The sequence below is a fragment of the Epinephelus fuscoguttatus genome, linkage group LG16 (assembly GCF_011397635.1).
Source record: "Epinephelus fuscoguttatus linkage group LG16, E.fuscoguttatus.final_Chr_v1".
In the NCBI taxonomy this organism is placed as follows: domain Eukaryota; kingdom Metazoa; phylum Chordata; class Actinopteri; order Perciformes; family Serranidae; genus Epinephelus; species Epinephelus fuscoguttatus.
The window spans coordinates 11,027,445-11,048,259 of record NC_064767.1 but is presented as its reverse complement, the minus strand read 5'-3'; the positions used below and the strand labels follow the sequence as shown (position 1 = coordinate 11,048,259).

The 20,815-nt window shown below is 41.7% G+C and overlaps 2 protein-coding genes across 8 annotated transcripts in view; one reads left to right on the top strand and one right to left on the bottom strand.

Annotated features, from left to right (window-relative positions):
* LOC125903203 (WD repeat containing planar cell polarity effector) overlaps positions 1-12,807 on the bottom strand; it is a 113,151-nt gene extending 100,344 nt beyond the window's left edge. For 2 of the 7 annotated variants that reach the window (XM_049599964.1, XM_049599968.1), the window contains exons 1-3: positions 12,671-12,805; positions 12,292-12,367; positions 1,150-1,512 (exon numbers count right to left, since the gene is read on the bottom strand). The gene's annotated coding sequence lies outside the window, so the exon portion shown is untranslated. Of the gene's footprint in view, positions 1-1,149; positions 1,513-8,662; positions 8,739-12,291; positions 12,368-12,670 lie in introns of those variants that run through there. The other 5 variants (XM_049599967.1, XM_049599965.1, XM_049599969.1 and 2 more) reach the window with 4 other exon arrangements.
* Positions 12,808-13,334: 527 nt separating this feature from the next.
* mdh1ab (malate dehydrogenase 1Ab, NAD (soluble)) lies at positions 13,335-19,950 on the top strand. The gene is made up of 9 exons (XM_049599985.1): positions 13,335-13,454; positions 13,985-14,083; positions 14,586-14,682; positions 16,646-16,821; positions 17,682-17,804; positions 17,889-18,065; positions 18,545-18,658; positions 19,000-19,089; positions 19,247-19,950. Exons 1-9 carry the CDS (start codon positions 13,452-13,454, stop codon positions 19,367-19,369), a joined length of 1,002 nt encoding a protein of 333 aa, XP_049455942.1. The 5' UTR covers positions 13,335-13,451; the 3' UTR covers positions 19,370-19,950.
* Positions 19,951-20,815: the final 865 nt, after the last annotated feature.

Sequence of the window (20,815 nt, the reverse complement as noted above, 5' to 3'; positions counted from 1 at the left end):
TAGCAACACACATTGGTCAAGCGGAAAGTTGGTCATGTGCCCTCTAGTGGTGGGATAGCGTATTGCATATCCGACCAAGAACTGACTGAACTTCAGTATTGCTGCCAACCAGGAAATTCTTGTGCGTTTCCAAAGTCATGCAAACCTAAAAGCATAATCTACCATAATCTACCATAATAGGAGCATCGATGACCCGTTTACAGGTAAAAAAAAAACAAAACAAAAAAAAACCAAACAGTTGTCTACCATAATGTTACTCTCTACAGTTTTTAAATTTTAAAATTTTAAATTACAAGCATGACTTAATATGACCAAGACACCTAAAAGTAAAAACAAGGCCGTTTTCATCAACTTACAAACAAGTGCGCGTCAGACTTACTGTAAGTGAATGGGTTTTCTGGTCGGAAAGGTAATGCCCTCATGCCCCACTAGAGGGCGCTTGAGGCATAACTTCAGCATACCACAGGAGTCAATGGAAGTGTAGTCACTCTGGTATAGTAGGGTCCTATTCTGCGCCAGCAAGGCTGCGCCAAAACAGCAATCAATAGTGTCCTCTTTTGCCACCGTAACCCCACATGATGAGCGATCGAAAAGGAGCAGAGATGCAGTGCTCGTGAGCACCGTAGAGAAAGACAGGTTCAGGAAATTAATTAAAGTGCTAGACTGCAGGTATAAGCTCCCAGACAGGACGTATTTTTCTGCCTCAGCTTTATGATGAGTGCCATGGGAAACTGGAAAATCATTTGGTTTCTTCAGGTATCAGATATTGCCAGGATACTTTTCAAACTCACAGCTTTATCAATTTATTTATCATAATAAATATCAATATCTGTCAATAGGGGGAAAATTATCATGATAATATTTGTTGCCATATGCCCCGCCCTAGGAAATAGGGTCCAGGTTGAAAAATACAGAATTATCCTTCAACAGCTGTACCATTAGTTCAATTGGTGCAAATGTGTTTACTTCAAACTACTTTCTCCCTGTATGGTGGATCGAAAGGAATGCAGCTAGGGAACATTATGTATCTGCATCTCTGCAAAATGTTTAAGACAAAAATGTCCTTTCGCTCTATTTTTGAGTGTGTAAACACATACAATTGGTGTACACAACCTCTATGCACTCTCAGGTACACACAAACACACACACCTGTCAAGGGCTCAGGAAGACGGGGTCCTTTAAAGTTGTTGTCAGATGCACAGAGCGAGATGGACCCTGGCAAAACGAAAGGTCACGATGAGCGTCCCCTAGACTTCTCAGCGGTCTTATTTCCCCGTCACACACTCACACACACGCTGTCTGTCACCTCCCAGACGAGGCCATGACACCTTGGACACCTCTCAGCAGGCAGTGCCTCCCTCTGCCTCCCTCTCTCTCTGACAGGTTGACATGGCACAGAATGGTCGCACGTCGATGGCACTCAGACCAAGAAGTTTGTCCCCTTTGCTGTGACCTCAGAGATGGACGCCGGTGTCATATCTCCCTGCTCCCCCTGCTGCAGTACGTTCCTGTCTGGAAGCAGAAATAAAATCCTTTCTAGCCTCTACTCTCAAGCTCTTCTTGGCAGTTGTCTATCACACCTTATCACTGTAGTATGATCTTCACTCGGGGCGGTGGTGTGTTCATTGTTTTTTATTTGACGATTGCAATGACCTTCATATAGGGCTGGGCGATATGGAGAAAAACAAATATCACAATATGTTTGACAAAATATCTTGATGTCAATGTTGTGACAATAATATCTTAGGGTTGACTAATGGTAGTTTCAGAAAACATTTACACAGTGAGATTATTGATAAATAATAATCAGTCATGTCAATACAACGACTAAAGCCTGATTTATGGTCCTGCGTTGAATCAACGATGTCGCTACGTCGTAGGGTACGGGGCTACGCAGAAGGCTCGCCGTAGCCCCCGGCGTAGCCTGACGTGCACCTCCCCAAAAATGTAACTACGTGTCGAGGCGACGCAGACCCAGCGCAGACCGGCAGGGCTGTGATTGGTTTGCTTGGTAGCAACGCATTTCCAGATTGCGCCATCCCCGCCATCTTTAAACATCTTCTGTTGCGATGTAGATGTTGCAGTATTAAGGCTCATTATATATATGCCATTATGCTCAATGTTCAATACGGATACGCATACGGCCAGAGCCGTCTGTCCATGCTCCGCGTTCATTTCTCTGTGACCGGAAAAGCCGGAAGCTAAACAAAGAATCAACTAGAGACAACAACAACCACTCAGGAAAGGAACGCAGCCTCCTACCGCTCTGGCGGTGAATTGCACTGCAATGAAACGGAGTGACGGAGAAGTTCGAAGGGTTCACGACGGCGTCACGGCAACAACGTAGCGACGTCGATGAGTCAACGCAGGACCATAAATCAGGCTTAAGTGGGTAAAAGCAAATAACACAACAGCTGGAACAGTCTAATAAATTCAGAAAATAACATCACTTTACTTTATTGCAGCCTTTAAAACCAGTAGAAGACAGCACTTAAGATATTAAAATATCCAATATCTAAGACAATATCTTACCTCATATCATGATATCAGTATAATATAGATATATTGCCAAGCTCTACATTTGTGAACTGAATGTACAGCTTTAATGTTTCCTGGGATGGGCAGCGGCCTGATCACATTATACCAACGACATAATCGCAAGACAGTGTCTTTTTTTAACAAAATTTTTCTTGCTGCCGTTAAAGGACACATTCCGGATTTAATATGTTAGCTAGACTGCAAATTAGCTGGCTAGTTAGAGCACATAGTCTTTCATAAGGACTATTTCGATGGTGGAAAGAAGTTCCAATGAAACTGTTCACAGGAAGGTCTGAGGATTACCCAGAGTGATTGGTACACAGTTTCTGTAAAGTCTCCCGCTCACTTTTATCGTAGGGTAATGCTCACTCTGCCTCCTACAGTGAGTGAACGAGGGCCAATTAAATCAGAATCGAGTCAAGCGGGGCACCGGTGGCTTAGTGGTAGAGCAGGCGCCCCATGTACAAGACTGTTGCCGCAGCAGCCCGGGTTTGCTACATGTCACTCCCTCTCTCTCTCCCCCTTCACGCTTGTCTGTCCTATACATTAAAGGCGAAAAAGCCCCAAAAAATATCTTTAAAAAAAAAAAAAAAAAAAAGGAATCGAGTCAAGGATGGTCGTACTTCCAACTTCAGTGTGTTCATCAGCTTTAAGTCGTAATTGGAAAAAAATTTGGCCACTACAAAGAAGATGCGTTGTATTTAATTGCATAGTGCACTGACACAACACGTTGATAATGTAGAGGAAAGTAAAAACGGATCAGGTGAGCAGGAAATAAGATCAGCAACTCATTTCTCAGATTACTCCAAAACCACATAAATGCAGCACAAGGCTGTAGAGGTAACTAGGACCTCTGCTACTTGCTCCTCAAAGAAAGACGGATCGTTGGTCATTGACATTTCTGTAACATCACACTGAGCTTACAAAGCCTACGTACATACAAATGAGATACTGAATCAATGCCTAATCAATCAATGCCTATTAATGCCAAATTAATATTTTAACTTTATTAATGAAAACCTTTACATGATGCCTAGAAATGTTTTGGCGTCAGGCAGCACTAGCTATCAAACATGAAGGTACTATAATGGAGTTTCATGGAGAAACTGACACCATATTTTGGAAAAAAAAAAAGTCTACAATCTTAAAAACTTAAGCATAAAAACTCAAGTTCCAATACATTTTATGCATCAACTCGAAGGAACCGATACTGTGAAAAGAATATGTCTGTCCATTACCTGCTGAACCACATGCCATAACAATACACACACTTCAAAGAAAGCATGACCGTCAACCCTTAAAATTAGTTTGGCCTTTGAACCTCTACAGTGTCAAGAGACACATTTGGGAAAGTTCTTCCCATCATGGTGGAGTGTAGTTATTTGTCGCCTGCCCTGCAGTAAGGGGTCAGTCAAGCTGCCGCTGAGGTTTGAAATCAGCAGAATGGAAGCACAAAATAAGACAATTGTGCACACGCACATGCATGTACACACACACACAGCTGGCTACTTTCCATCTGTCAAAGCGCCCAAACACCCAGCCGTGCGTGAAAACAGCCCAGTCCTGCCCAATACTCTTCCTTAGAGAGTACAGTCATTGTGGAAGTTGTGTCCACCGACTTAGACACACTGCTTCTGTCAGTGTTGTGCTCTGCTTGCCCCGAAGGAGTTCCCTTCACTTTGTCAGACACACATACAGATTTCTCTCACACACATGCATGCATGCACGCACGCACGCACGCACGCACACAGGATAAGGGGAAATTCTCCAACACTGATTTCTGCTGTTTATTCAGGACAATAGCGGGGCTCTGCCTCTACCGCTGGGTCAAGTCATGTCTTGTCAGACCCTGTATCCTCTTTCCATTGAGCCTGACGGTTACAAGTACCACAGGGGCCTGCACTGGGCCCCCATGTTAAACACATTCACCCTGCAGTTAGACCTGTCTGACGTAAAAGAGAACAGGCTCGTCTTTCACATCAAACAACCATACAACCTCACCCCACGCTTACAATTCAAACAGAGTTCACTGCGGTTAGGGTAAATGGTTACAGTACAGACTGAGGGAAATGAGAAAAAATGCTAAAGAGGGGCTAGATATTATACTAGAAATGAAACTTTTAAATTCTTCTCTCCTTCTTTCATGCATTAAGTCCCATAATTGTACATCTATATTAACAAAATGTCAACCATACATCATTAGTCTAAGGGATGAAAGGAATATTTTGTTACATCTACTGTCCAGCTGCTGTGATCAGATTTCTTACTATTGTTGTAATGCTGCCAAGTTAAATCAATACTTTGAACAAAACTGAATCGTCCATAATTGACGATGTCTCATGATTTTTCTGTCATCAATGATGCCAACTGTACAGTAATCTTTATTAGAGGTTCTGTGTGACAAGCACTTGAGAGCTTAGCAGTTAAAACAACACATTGCCTTAAAACATCATCTGGGAGGGTAAATGAGTGCCCACATAGGGGAAGTGAGTTTGATGGATGATGTGTTGGTTTGAAAGCCCACAAGATGCTATTGATAAAGTCACACCTTATGCAGGCCGCACAGAAGCTGATGTGATCATTTGAGTACATGTCATTAAAGTATGTCTGTAACTTCTGTAGTCTGGACATGGCTAATCATAAATTAATAAACATATTTTCATAAAAACGCTCCCTCACCCACAGATACTGAGGGGTCAGGGTCTAAAACAACTCTCACACATACTTGTGTCCTGATGTCACACAAACCTGGGACAGGCCAGCCGTGTGAAGCTCTTTATATGTATGTGCATGTGTGTGATGACAATCAGAGACAGTGTCAGTAAGTGTGTGATCACTGTGACAAATTTCCCACCAATGTGTGACAGGCCCTTCACCGGCCCACATCTCCCCCTTTACCCTCCCATACATGTACATAGGCTTAACGGCGTCGGGGCGGGCCGATCCCACCGGCTCACTGTCGGCACGGCAACGAGCACTATCCTGGCTAACATCTGCCGCACGACCCGGGGCCACTCAGAATGGGCCTTAATCCCCACACAGCCATGTTGTGGGGGAAAACATTCTTTCCTTTTGGTGAGTGCAGACAAACAGGGACAAGCGGTGTTGCTAGTAACTTGCAGGCAACCGGCCTCTTGGAAGGACTGGGAATGTTGTTGGTTACGTGGCCCCCAATTGTGCCATGGCCCATTATGGCTGTGCAGAGGGGTGTGACCGCCAGCATCGGCAGCGAGTTGCCGTCACTGGTCCAGTTGGATGGATTTGGGTTTTGAGGTTAATGAAAGGTGGTGCGAGTGGGCTAGGTGGGGTGGGTCAGAGGGGGTTGTCAGCCAGCCTTGTTATGCTAAAACAACACTTGCATTGGTAAAAACGTGAAACCGCCTTCCACCCTCTCCCGATGTGAGTTTGCTGCCACATCAACTGGCTGTCGATCCAGGACACTGTTGCCGCTGCATTTTTGGTCATCCTTCAGTGAGTTTTTAAAAAGTGTGTTTGTTGCTGTCAACAGCAGAGGGAAAGGAGAGTGAGCTTTCAGTTAGGACAGAGGCACAACATCAACATGTGGCAGTTTGGTGCCCCCTTGTGGCCACTATCGAGCAAACAGGTGCTGCAGGAGCACACAAACACATAAAAACCCTCTAACACATAAAGACACTCAGATACTCACACCAAGAATCATTCAAAGTCACAACACGACAAGCGAACAACTCCTCTCTTCTCTGAAACAAGCCGAGCCATGATCCTTCATATTACTGTTTCTGATAAAGATCTTCTCTGGCGGTGACGTACAGAGGAAATGAAGACACAGCCCCATCAATCAGTCCATCAACTGCTATGAAATATGTATTTGTCTTAATATGGAGTTTGATTCCATCAAAGCCATTTCACGGACCATTTCCCTATGCAAACACCTCAGGAGGAAAGAGGGAGGGAGAGAGAGAGGGGCAGAGTGTGGTTGAGGCTTGCTCAGAGGAGGAAACACACCTCTGAGGGTGGCTCGGTGTGTATATAGTATGAGATTTAATTGAATAGTTCTGCATCAGTGCTGAGAAGTTAGTTGGTGTGTTTGCAGAGGTCTCTGTTCTCTCTGACTGAGGGCTTGACTGTCTTTTTTTCCCCCACAGCAAGCCAATACTTGGCTAGAAACAAAGTCCTCCTCAGGTTTCAATCACAGACAATCAGTGACAGAGGAAGTCAGGGAGGTAGTAGGTACATCAAGGCAGATTGGAAACATTCGTACGCCTCTGGGCCTTGTCCTAAAAGTGCCAAAGCTGCACAATAACAACAGCTCAAATGGATCTGCAGGCTATTTCTAGAAGTAACCAATTCATGATATCTCAGCTCAGCAAAGGGTTATTTTGAAGATGTGCTCTGCTTTGTGTAAAACAAAAATTGGGCCTGGAAAAATATCTTTGAATAGGGAACAAGAATTATTAAAAGGTATGTCATATATGCTGAGTGATTAGATGCAGCTTTGGTGATATGGGAATTGATCTGGCCCACATCATTTGACTTTCTGGGTAAGAATGTGGTTTACACATAAACTGGGTCTGTTATGGATACAAATTTTGTTTTCACATGACATGTCAGTTTTAGATAGATTACGTTTTTTGAGCACAATGAGCATTAGCACACAACAATTCTCAGGAAAAAGCAACAAGCTCAAAAAGAGATAAACTTCTTCAAAGACAAATAATTTTTTTTGCAGTTGAAGCTACAATAGGTCTAATGCTTTCAGAAACATTTTTAGGTGTGATGTTTAGCTGTAAATGGAAAGTTTGCTGCAGCTGGTGGGCAGTGCTTTGTTTTGGCTCGACTTATTCCAACATGGTGGTCAGGTCACAAACTCATTTTACGGCGAAATGGCACACTTAAAACTGTTTCTGAAAACACGTGAAGCAAGAAATAGGCAATGTAGTAACAGAATCTTGATTCAAATTTGATCGCCGCTGCCTAGTTTAAAGTTTGACTGCCATTTACAAGCAGTTTTGACATTCCTGACAGCTGCTTTCTCTGAAAATGACCTGATGAAAATGGACAAAATCTCCTGTCACAGGCTACATTTTCATAAGCCTGAAAACAGAGCCAGATGGACATGCACAAAGCTAGTGTTCACTCAGACCACTTGCATTAAAACATGCTCAAAGTGTAATTTGGAATTATTGGACAATGATGCCAAAATTAAAGCTTTAACTATTTCCCCAGCTGGACTGTTGTCATGTTAAGCATCTTAGACATACCTTCAAAAGGGAGACACAAAAGGTTATGTGCCATTTGATTTTTAATGGGATGAATATGATCCACTGTTACACTATTTTTCATAGATACTGTCTTCAGTCTCTTCCATCTATCCTTATCTGTTTTCTTCTTCCTGTAGTAGAGTAAGTTCTGTTTTTAAAGTGCAATAAATCATACTTCACTTGCTTGCTTAGACTGTTATACCACCCATATCCAAGGAAAGGGTGCTTCGGGTTTTAAAAATACAATTTGTCATTGTCGAGTAGTGAGTTTAGCCCTGCAAAAAGCTTACAAGCCCACCCTTTTATGTACACTACCATTAACATTTTTAAACAAAGCAAAAGGATGTCCACATCACTCAGTTTCACATAGTTACAAAATTACAGCGTGACAATTTGAACTGACAACACTCCAGTCGCCAGGCCAGTTCTTAAAGGCAAGACTACTGCTGCAGCAACAAGTGTTTCTGGAGAGTCTTCACTGCAAATCCATCAACACCACTTTCAAAGTGCTGTGTTAAGTGACAGCCAAGAGGGACTGTGGTTAACTGCAGTTGTATACTGACACCTAGTGTATTAATATGGTTACTGCAAATAATAGTAAATGACAGGACAGGGCCACGTAGGCTCATTTTTAAACACAGCTACTGTCTGCATTACAGTGTCGGGAATAAAAATCATCTGCTCCATCTGATCTAAAGCTTCATCAACCAGTCTAAGACAGGAACATGACACGACTAAGACACAGATATGCCACAAAGTACTGAGGGTGATGACACTGGGATAGAGAAGTTGAATATGATGGGAGATAGCAGTGACGATGATGTTTGTGTGTTGTTTATGTATTTATGTGGTTGTGCTCGTGTGAATGCAACCTGCTATCTCACCGTGTCTGCCTGTACACTCTGGAAGCTATTTGGTCTAGCAAGGCAGATAAGAGGGCGATACCGAGGCCAGTGGGTGTGCTGGCTATCTGCCTCCCAGCTGCCCACGTAACAGGGTCACTCAGGTGCACTCTGCAGGGACAAGTGAAGGAGCAGAATAAGAGGAGATAAAGTAGAAGAGGACAGAAAGGGTGGAGGTGAGGGAGGTGAAATGACAAGGGAACAAAAGAGGAGGAGGCGATGGAGTGGACAAAGGACAGAGAGAGGGGTCAGCAGAGGAGACAGACACTGTACAGAGAGAGAGACGTGCTGCTCTTCATGCTGTCATGAACTTATCAAGATTTTCACAGCTCAGAGCGCGACAGTTTACTCTGTATGTGTGCACATGTATGTGAGGAAAATGCAGGCATTGCTAAGCTCAGTGTGTAAGTGTATGCATGTGTGAACTTTGCCCACTCTCCTCGCTTCTGTGGGGCTCCAGGTTTTGCCTGGTGGGTGGGACAAAACACTCACAATGCCGATTGTTTTCACAGCACACACATAGAGGATCAGGCCGGCATGGCAAACTGGCACCAGATATTATCGTGTGTGCCGCTGCTGTTTTTGGTTTCATTCTGATTTCCTTTTTTTACAAAGACAAAGTATGTCTAATCCCCTCATGACAACCTGACTGTGGAGACTGCCAGAGAGGAAAATAAACACTGGAGTCTAACTTGTCAAATAACAGTTACAGCAACAACAGACTCTTTCTAATGTGCGCTTATGTAAAGTTAGAACTGTCAGAAGTCGCTTTAATAAAAAAACTTTATGGGATTTAAGGTGATTTCAATGGATGTGCACATTCATGGCTGCACCTGATGCAAAGCACACTGAAAGGCAAATGAATATTTCAAAGGCAAACAATATTTTTTCAGACAGAGCAAGCCTTGACATAAATCAACACATCTAATCCAAGATATGAAGCTCATTATGGGCTCCCAAAGGAATGGAAAGGCCCACAATTCCTGTAGCTAAAACCAGATAAACCAATACAACAATATGTCTAACATTTGGGGTACAACTATTGCCACTTTCATAAAATATTTATACACGAGAAGTTTTTGAGAGAGAATCACAATATGCAGAGTCACCCATTGTTCATTTCCCTCAGCTGTATTTGAATACTTTTAGACATTTGTGACACAGAGATGTAATACAGACCAGTTAAACACAAATGTATGCATACTAGAGTAATACTAAATATCACTATATGATAACCTAATTACATTTCAGAATAGGTGTGTTAAAACATTGCCAGCTGGAATAGATGAAGCAGGGCCTCCATCAACAGAGAGATGGAGAGAAATAAAAATGTGTGCACTTAAGCATGTACAGTATAAATTTAAAATGAGCAGGAGGAGTCTGTGTGATCTGTATGATTTAGACAGATAATTTGCTTTAGTGTTAGTGTGCATTGAAGCCAGCTCCACAACTACTGAAAAAACAAAAGAAAGGTGGGGCTGTTTGTAAGTTGTGCATAACAACCACAAGCACAAATACCATAATCATGACATACAGTAAGTGCAAATAACTAATGTTCGCAGTCAGTCATCAGTCTTGCAGCTACAAGGAGAAGTACTGAGAGTGATCAATACTGGTCCTGCACATCATAAAATAGAATAAAATCTGATGCAATTAAATGGCTTCAACAAAAGATAAACCCCACGGCTGCAGTGTTTGTTTAATCTTCCCTCACTCACAGATGTTACTCTTCCTGATGTGTGACAAACTTTTACTCCTCTGGACCTTTAAAGGGGTTCCCACATTTAGTTTATAACTTGATTCCTGTGTTTAAATCTAAAACGTTTTTCAATTTCAGTCAATTAATTTTATTTATAAAGCCCAACATCACAAATCACAATTTGCCTCACAGGGCTTTACAGCATACAACATCCCTCTGTCCTTTGGACCCTCACAGCGGATAAGGAAAAACTCTTTAAATTTGAGTCTGACAATAGCTTTTCTAGCACAGTGTTTTATGTGATCATACAGCACTATGTCGGCCAACAGACAGCTGTGAGCACCTGTTCGTCCCACACTGACACCCATGATAGACATGCCACACAGTAGGGTGAAAATGTAACTGGAGCGGAGAGGAACACCGCAAGGCTGTGGCAGCTGCTTCAAACATCTCTGAATCAAGCGTTCACACACAGCCTTTTGAAAAGGGAAGGGGCTGTGTCAGCCCCTGTCACTGACAGGTGGAGACCCAAAAATTAGGGCCAGTTTGGGGCTTTGGATGGAGAATTGGTGGTGGCTCGGGTTAATTATTTTCCATTAGTGTGAGAGACGGAACAGCAGGACCTTTGACAAAAAGGAAAATATTATGACATTATATCATGTTATCTTTTACAGAGCAGAGACCGAGAGGGATGCAGAGGGTACTGTATATAATTAATTTGTATTCTTGATATTGTCTTGATTGACATAGGAAATTCCTCTTTTATAACCTTCCCTGTGAAAGGCAAGATGATTTACTTACTGATCAAGGGTGCCCTATAGTCCTGACACTCATATCATGCCTCCTGATAACTGAACAAGCTCATGAACTCATAAACTCCATCTATCCAGTCTTTCCAGTAAATACAGTAAATGTATGCTTTTGTTTCCATTTCTGTTATCCCATTGGTTAAAGTAATATCTGTCTGTATTTTATTATCGAAAACTGATTAAATTAAGGATTTTAACTCTCAAACTATTGTCTTATTTGGACTTCAATGTGACAATATGATAATGTTTTAGGTAGAATTACTGGTTCTTATTAAACTATAGGTAATTTGTCTGAGATTTAAAAAAAAAAAATCCTAGTAAAGAGGGAGATGACTACAGGGATAAACACATTCAAGGCCAGGGCACGGTCTTAACAAAATAGTCTGTACAACTGAAGTGTTGAAGACAGGGTGAAAAGCCTGCCATCATAGAAGGGGGGCGAGACATGATAATCATTCAATTGGGGATTAAGGCACTAAGTTTACGTCAATCTTCCCTATAAAACATTCATATTGGGTTTTGGAAAGTTACAGAAATTATTATTAATATTGTATTATTAATGTATTATTAAACACAGCCCCCCACAGTTCCAACCACATAAAAAAAGGTATGAAGGGAGGAGGTCTAAGACACTGTTTGACCATCCAACAAGCACTTTGGGTGAAGCGTACAGACTCCTTATGTCTTAATTTCACTCAATCACAAAGGTTGAACAAAAAACTAACCAGTTGTGCAGTTTAACCAAAATCTCATGGTGATATTTTAATGTTATATCACTTAAAACGTCCAACAATTCCAAGTGGACATTTGTCAATCTGACTACACAGCCTTGCAGTCCACAAATAGCCTCAAATCATGTCCCTACACAGCCAAGTCAACATAATGCTTGTGCCACCACAACCCCTAATGGTTAAGAAGAATCTGTTCCAACCATAATTTCATTTCGCACAGTGTCCTAACCTTCTAGACAGCCAGCCAAGCAGCCCACAGTGAGACCACAGCCTAATGGCAGCCAGGTGTAATACCATCTCCTCCTCTGCCTTTTGTTTAAGTCATGTAATGAGCCTGTAATGAGGCCATGAAATATTGATAACCAGGCTTACCTAACACTGGGTCTCTACAGGGGTCCTCTCAACTCAAGACAGGATCAGTAGAATGAAACACTTTACACCTCTCCTGCTGAAGAGCCAAAGACGAGGAGACTACTTTGAAAACAGCAAATCAAGATGTGCAAACAGATTTTGTTATGCATACACTGAATTACATGTGCAGGGGACATTTCAGTGATGGAGCAATAGACATTGTTGTGCTTCTGGGAAACTGAGGAGTCAATACCTCTGGTTAGGATTTCTTATTCTTTTAAAACGTTGAGAGCAAAGGATAAAAAGTTCAAGCAATAAGCATTTACGAGAAATTAAGTCTGACAGCTTGGCACCACCATGATATCAAACATTTTCACACGGGTTACTATCATCAACTTACCTTGATTAGGTCAGTGATGAAAACTGCAAAATAACATTATCTTCTTGCTTTCCCCTTGGCTGCTCAGCTTCTGGTGTTTTTTAACATTAAGTTAACTAACTTAACGGCAACTTTACACACGCCTTTCACTACAAACATTTCTAGTTAGCCATTTTCCTTTGATTAATGACGACACGTGAACACCGGACGCTGTTCGCCTCAGGTGTCTAGTTAGCATTAGCCAAACTTAACAACCTGCTTTGCACTTAACACGTCTACATTTTACTTGTTTCATTTCATATGGATAACTTATATTAGCACCGTTAGTCGCTGTTCGGTCCATTTAATTACACACCGTTGTCTTCTGTCTGTCCTCCTAACGAGTTGCTAAAGTAGCAAACAAACTGTACTCTCGATGCTAGCTGGCTAATTGCTGGTCGCTAAGCAACAACAAGCGGTACTTTCAAAGCTATGCTAACCAGCTAGCTTGTTAGGGTTCCTGTAGCAGTTTGTAATGCTCAGCAGTTAGCTCACTAAATAGCGACAGCCGGCTCAAACAGCCACGATAATAGTACTTTTAACGACAGCGACCTTTTCGTTAACTATCGATGGTTTAACTTGTTGAAAGTGAAGCTCGTCTTTGATAAAGAACTACATTAACGATCAAAAACTACAGTGACCCGGATCTTCAATGTGCCGTCAGACGGTTACAAGTGTCGTAAAGAAGTGAGGACTTAAATAGGAGTGACCTACGGGTTGAGCGAGAAGTGGGAGCATAAGCAGTCCGAGCTACCGTGTGAACATGGTGAGTAAAGACAGCGACTGTATCATTTATTCTACCTTTAGTAATGCACTTTTAACGCTGATAGAAACAGCAGTTAGTCCGCTTGAACCAACGGGATATTCACAAAGTTGTACAAAGTTCGTCAACATTGATTTTAACGATACTTGGAGCCTGGCTCGCGGCATGACGTAACTAATCTTTAAAATTCAGTCAGTCCTCGTGTCATATTCGTGCAAAGCTTTGGTAGTGTGCCACATAACCAGTTTGGTAAATTGTAATGAATGAATGTTTGCGAGTGAATGAAAGATGGCGATGAACTTGATAACCTAAGTATATCCTGGTTTTGTTATGTAACAGTGGCTCCTGAATGGAGAGCACAGGGTCTATTTTTAAAATACCCCCCCCTGCTTTAGTAAATCCTGTTGACAAGAATAGACACCCAAGCACCCCACGTGCACTGGACAATTCAACTGTCACTCTTACACCTGTCCTTTTAGTGAAATCAATGCTAATAGTACTAACAGCACTGTTCTTTGCCTTGTGTCTTGCAGTCTGAGCCCATTAGAGTCCTGGTGACCGGCGCTGCTGGGCAGATTGCCTATTCCCTGTTGTTCAGCATTGCCAAGGGAGATGTCTTTGGCAAAGATCAGGTAAAGAAGGGCTTTGTCTTGCTGGCGTAACACACACACACAATTGCCTTATCTCATTAGGCTGTGTAAGGGCGTGTGTCACAAGACATACACAGGACACTGACACCCCCCAGAAAACAGCTGTGCATATCACAAGTTTTCCAGATCATATCTGGGGGTGACACTGAACAGATGTTGCCTCTGTGGGTAGTGATCAGATTGCACTTGCTCGTCCGTGAGCCCTGGGACGAGCCAGGATTGTCCTTGAAGTCCGTGAATTGGATCTCCTACCAAGGCTCTTAGGCCAACTTTAAAACCACTTGATCCATTTGGCACACACCCTTGTCAGTGAGCTACACGGCTTACTGTAGGTCTTCACACTCTGTTCCAGAGACGACTAAGTCCCCCACTGACATGTAATTATACGTGGGAATTCTGATTTTAAAGTGCGTGTAAATTCAGTTCAGCATGGTTTTTTTTTTAATTCATTTCATACCATTCACCCTCCTCCTTCTTCTGTCAGCCAGTCGTCTTGCTCCTTTTGGACATTACACCTATGTTGCCAGTCCTGGATGGTGTTGTCATGGAGCTGCAGGACTGCGCCCTCCCACTTCTGAGAGGTAAACATTTAAGGGTGGGACACTGTAAAATAACGCGATGTAATGTCTTGCATCTTTCCTACACTGGCATGAGATATCACAGTTTTCCTTACACTCTTAGACTGGATTTCACTTTATAATATGCTGTTTTTGAAGCAAGTATTTTGAGTTATTATTATTATATTAGAATATATATTATATTGCCATTTTAGGGTTTTGATTTCCTGTTCATTTACTCAAATAAAACGGTACTCTGGATCTTGATTTTGATCATTTCATTTTATACCCCGCATTTCATGTTAATAATAATGCCACACCTTTGCTATGGCTAACAGTATGCCAGTGTGTTTCATAAAGATTTAAGGCCTCTGCATAGTTTTCAGCTTTCCGCAGCCTCTTAATGTCGTTGGGGCAGTAGTGGTTACAAGGAGATGCTGGGGTAAAGATGTGGAGATAAATAAATGTGCACTGTAACGTTCTGCTCATTGCACCAAGCAAAGATTCACTTTGAAGGAGCCAGGGCTTTATTTATTAAGCTCTAAAATTGTGCTTTTTTACTTTTCACTGTTTTATCAGTACCTGTACTTTATTTGAAGTCCTATTAAATGTGATCATATCTTGTCTGCTATGATAATTTGATAGTACTAAGGCACTGATGGTTGTCCACTCATGATCTCCAGGGGAAACCATAGCATCAAGGATTATACATGCATAACATGTACTTTAATTTTAATTTTTGTAGCTGGTAACGGCAAGCTAACTTGGCCAGGTCTCCCTTGAGAAATAGAATTTAAATTTCAAGGGCTTTAATGGTTAAATAAATAAATGAAATAAGATTGATTTAAATGACTGAATATGAACAGTATTGGATGGAAACACAATCACAGTTGCTGCATTCCAATCAATATATGTTGCAGCAGTTTTCAACACATTACTTATTATATATTTACACCTCTTATAATATCTTATAATATTACCACCTGCAATGACAGCAGTGAGGCTCTCCTAAATATCTGAGAGGACGAATACCTTTTCCTTGGTTTGGAAATTTGACTAAATGCTTTTTCTCTGAAGACCAGACATGTGTAACTGTATGAATATGAAGACAGTTGGGAGTTATTTCCTACTCTGAGACACTTGATAAATATGGGTGCTGGATTCCATGAGGACTTTTGGTGTCATCACTGTGACCGCCGTCATGACATCAGACGTGAGGTCCATTATGCGCCACCTCCATTGTGACCTGGAATTTTTACTTTGAATTGGTGCTGTCCTTTGCTTTGTTTGGACAGGGGCTGTGAGAGGCCCCTGTATTAACCAACTGTGTTGCAAAGACAACGCTTCAGGCACTGAGATGGGTGTCCAGTCATATAGCGCAATACTGATCTCACATGGGACGCTTCCCAAAATACATTTATAAAACATGTATGCATGTATGAAAGGATAAAAAACTTCACACTATTAAAGATGAAAACTGTTCTGGTGATGAATTGTCTGATACACCAGTTAGACAGGCTAAAGTTGAGCTGCTTCCTTTGTGTAATCTGAGGTGATTGTTTAAGGGAGCGTATGAACAGGTTTATTGTACACATCAGGAATTTCCACTGAGAACCTATTTATGTATTACAGTTGAGACCTGGCAAAGAGACAGCAGTAATATGAGCTCATTACAAACATGCATTGCCTACTTGGTTGAAGTCAAGTGGGAATCTGCCCACAAATGTGTTATATTTGTGATTTTATTCTCAACTGAAAAAGAAACAGACCAAAGAACAGAAATCTTGTTAGTTTAGGTTAACTTTGTAAAATAACTGATTCACAGACAAAACTTTAAGACCTTGTGGCAAGGATTAAAGGATTAAATGAAGACCTATGAATCTGTTGAGTTGTGGCAAAGCATTTTTTTTAGATGCAAAATGTCATGGATCCCTGTTACATACGTAAACATTTAACCATCACCTGATTTCATTTTCTCTTTCTACAGAGATTGTCCCCACTGACAAGGAGGATGTGGCCTTCAAGGACCTGGACGCAGCCATCCTGGTGGGCTCAATGCCCAGGAAGGAGGGCATGGAGAGGAAGGACCTGCTCAAAGCCAACGTGGCCATCTTCAGGAGCCAGGGAGCCGCCCTGGAGAAGTTTGCCAAGAAGACTGTCAAGGTACAGACACAGGACTTTGTGTATAGACGTGCACAGACATGCAAATTTATTGACATCCACTCCCCTCCCTTTCTACTTGTGTCAAAGGCTGTTGAGTGAAACTATTTTGCTGCAGGTTATATTGCTTGTGTTACAGTGTTGGGTGTAGAAATGTTTCCTGTAGTTACACATTTGCTGCACCTGTCCTGGGTTGATTCCCATTTTTCACAGCCCTCATATGGCAACATGCATGGCAACACACTACCAAAAATATGTTTATTTTCTAATGCTTAACCATTTTTTGTCTTTTTTTTAATTAAAAATATACTCTTCAGGATTTTCCTAAAAACAATGTATAGACACATACAGAAGTAATCCCTCATGATCAGCACTTATCTGTCACACACAGTTAGCTGTGTGTGGTGGTATATTTTTTCTACAGAGACTCTGCCCTCTGCCTGTATTTTCTTATTATCTGCGATCAGGAGGTTTATGGGCGTGTACCAAAAGGTAGCAGCCAGGTGCCAGATCGAAAGCAGCAGGCATCCAAGAGACGCAGTGCAGAAAAAATGCAAATATAGCGAGACAAAACGCCAAACTAGAGTGTATCTGCTGTGGCTTTTGCTGACAAGCATGTTAACAAACAGTAACTGACAGTTCTGTGTAGTGTACCTTTAAGCATATTTTCGCTTGTAAAGTGGCTCTGCTCTGGTAAGAATAAGATGTAAAACTTACTTTTAAAACAAGGAAATCAAACCCAAAGAAGTACTTGGGACTATTAGTGAGCTGTTATTAATGTGTTACATTTATGAGCCTACATCGCGTTAGATCAGATGAGTCACACAGGTTGTGTTTTAAGGTGTGTGCGTGTATTTTTTTAGGTGCTGGTTGTTGGAAACCCTGCCAACACCAACTGCCTGATTGCAGCCAAGTCCGCTCCCTCCATCCCCAAAGAGAACTTCTCCTGCCTCACCCGTCTGGACCACAACAGGGCTCGCTCTCAGGTACGTTCCTTTAGACTCACCGACTTTTTGCTGTCTCATAGTTATTGTGAGCGTGAAACCTGAATTTGCTCTCTGGTACTGTAGGTGGCGATGCGCTGTGGCGTTCCTGCCAGCCATGTGAAGAATGTGATCATCTGGGGCAACCACTCGTCCACCCAGTACCCAGACGTGCACCACTGCTTGGTCAACATGTCTGGCAGTGAGCTTGCCTGCTTTGATGCAGTCAAGGATGACGGCTGGCTCAAAGGAGAATTCATTACTGTGAGTTAAAGAAGATTCACTGTAATCTATTAGACTGCGAGGTACATTTTGAATTTGGTTTCTGTGTCCGCCTCTGACAACTGCACAATATGTGGAGAACGAAATGATAATTGCACATACTCTAAAATATATTTCTGATCTTACAGAAAATTCTTTGATGGATTCTCCAATGTTAAATGATGAAATGCAGGAGGTCTGTTTCACAAGAGGCATACGTCCCAGCCTGTTCAGCAAATGTGCATGACTCAACCATTTGTCACTAAAAGAATCTCAAATCAAATGCTAATCGATGTGTTTCAGAAACACAGACTGACGTTTAGATTTTTTGTGTTCCAGAGATCACAGCTACAGACATTTCAGCCTTTATCTCAACTGAACCTAGCTGCACAGCTCAATAACACAAGCTAACCCTATGAGCTCAGTTCTTCTGCTCATTGAATGCCACTTTTCATGTAATGCTCCATGTTCTTGCATTGCAGACAGTGCAGCAGAGAGGTGCTGCAGTCATCAAGGCCAGGAAGCTGTCTAGCGCCATGTCTGCAGCCAAGGCCATCTGTGACCACATGAGAGACATCTGGTCAGGCACCCCCGAGGTAAACACCATATTTATCTATACTGAAGTTGTGATGTGGGAATGTCTGCCTGTGTTCTGTCAAGAAGTAGCTATTACTATATGAACAAGAGTGTGTATATATACATATCTGTTTGTGCTCACACAAGGCGTTTCGTCATTAATCTACTCACTTTATGGCGTGGGATACAGTACATTTTTCTATTTTCTATATTTCGTGAAGTTTTGTTGTAAGTATTATGTTACTGAATATCCATTTTTAACATCAGTAATTATAAAATACCACATCTGGAATAAGCAACATTGTTTTTGAAATGCAGTTTTAACCAGTTTCTCCTTTTTCTTTTTTTTCTTTTTTGTCAGGGTGAGTTCATTTCCATGGGTGTATACTCTAAAGACAACTCCTATGGAGTTCCAGATGACCTCATCTACTCATTCCCTGTCCAGATCAAGGTTAGACTCATCTGACCCACTAGCAGCCTACAGTATTTTTTAATTCAGCTAATAGCTAACAATTATCTACATTGTGTCAGTCCTCAAAATGATGAACAGTTAACATAGGCTATGGGAGCATAAATACAGAACTTCTGAAAGTATGTTGTTTCCTCAGGACAAGACCTGGAAGATTGTGGAGGGCCTGTCTATCAATGATTTTTCCAGAAAGAAGATGGATGCCACAGCAGCAGAGCTGATGGAGGAGAGAGACACAGCCGTGACTTTCCTGGGAGTATGACTAGACTCTGCTGGGTCACCCAACATGCACTTAGACAGCTCCACAACTCCAGACGCACGCCTGTAATAAAGCACTCCACCAATCCCTGCATTACTCTGTGTGTGTGTGAGAGAGAGTGAGTCAGTGTTTATGAGTGTAAAGTTGGACTTATACTTGTGTGTTGAGAGGCTACGCTGAGGTGCACCTTTTTAAAAAATGTATAACAGCTGCAAAGATATCAAATGGAGACAGTGTCTAGCTTGTGTCGGTTGCTTGTGGTTTCGTTTACAAGTTTTAGACGCTGAAGCCGATATGTTTACTTAAGCTATAAATAATTGCACAGCATTACTCTCCTTTTCAGTAGCAACTGAAACACCCACAGCAGAGGCGTTCTGCACTGTCACGCACAAGTATAACTTCACCTTCATTATACAGTTTATATCAAAAGTCTATCAAATTTGTTACAAACTATTTTCCAATATTTTTTCTCTGGAGATCAGTGAAACATGGATGGTTGTTACATATAGTCAGTAATGCACTAAGTCCTCAAACACTGGAACGAATAACCTGTAAGCTAAATAATAAAAAATCAAACTGTATAATTGTGTTTTTGGTGGTTTTTATTTGTTATAGGCACAATGTAGTTGTGTCGTGACACATCTAGATTTGTGCAGCGTAGAGGCTGAGTGGTTAGGACTTTGACCACAGCAAGAAGGAACAGAGGAAGAGTATATACTTTGTCTCTGCAGGAAAGTATCTCTTTGACTCTGCGCAGCAGTTACACATATAATCATGCAATATACAAGACTGACAACCTCACAAACTTGCACTAGATGAGTAGAAATGAAGGATGATGGAAGGACAAACATCTTCACTTCCAGGTTTTCTTGATGTTTTGAGCAGGAGGTATGCAGGATGAAAGGGGTGGGGGTGTAAAATGATTACCAGTAGTCACAGTTTGTCCTATGGGAAGAGAAAATAATGTTAAAAGTTGAGTTTTAGTTGATGCTCATGGTAAGTTATGATAAGAAATGCACTGAATCAGAAATATGTGTATGCGTACAAGTAATTTTACAATGTTTTTTGCATTGCTGTCAATGCCTCATGGTGAGTGTCTTTGACAATGTAGGCAGTGTAGGTCATTTTGGATGTTTGGTACAGATGATCAGTATATTTTTGAATGATGGCATGAAGCCACATGAGCTGAGTGGTGACTCATCCCCATCCTTAGTGTTTTTCATGATATAAAGTGCACCCACTTAATGTCCCTCTCCCCACAGCCTGTCAAATGACTGCATCCCCCCGGATACAGAAACCATTTAAGGGTCAGTGGGTAAAACATTGTACACCTGGGGCCGTATTCACAAAGACTTTGAGAACACTCTCAGAGAGTTCCTAACTTAGCCTAATAATTTTTAGTAAGGAGTCCTAGCTCAGGAGTGATATAGTAAAGTTCTCAGAGCAACT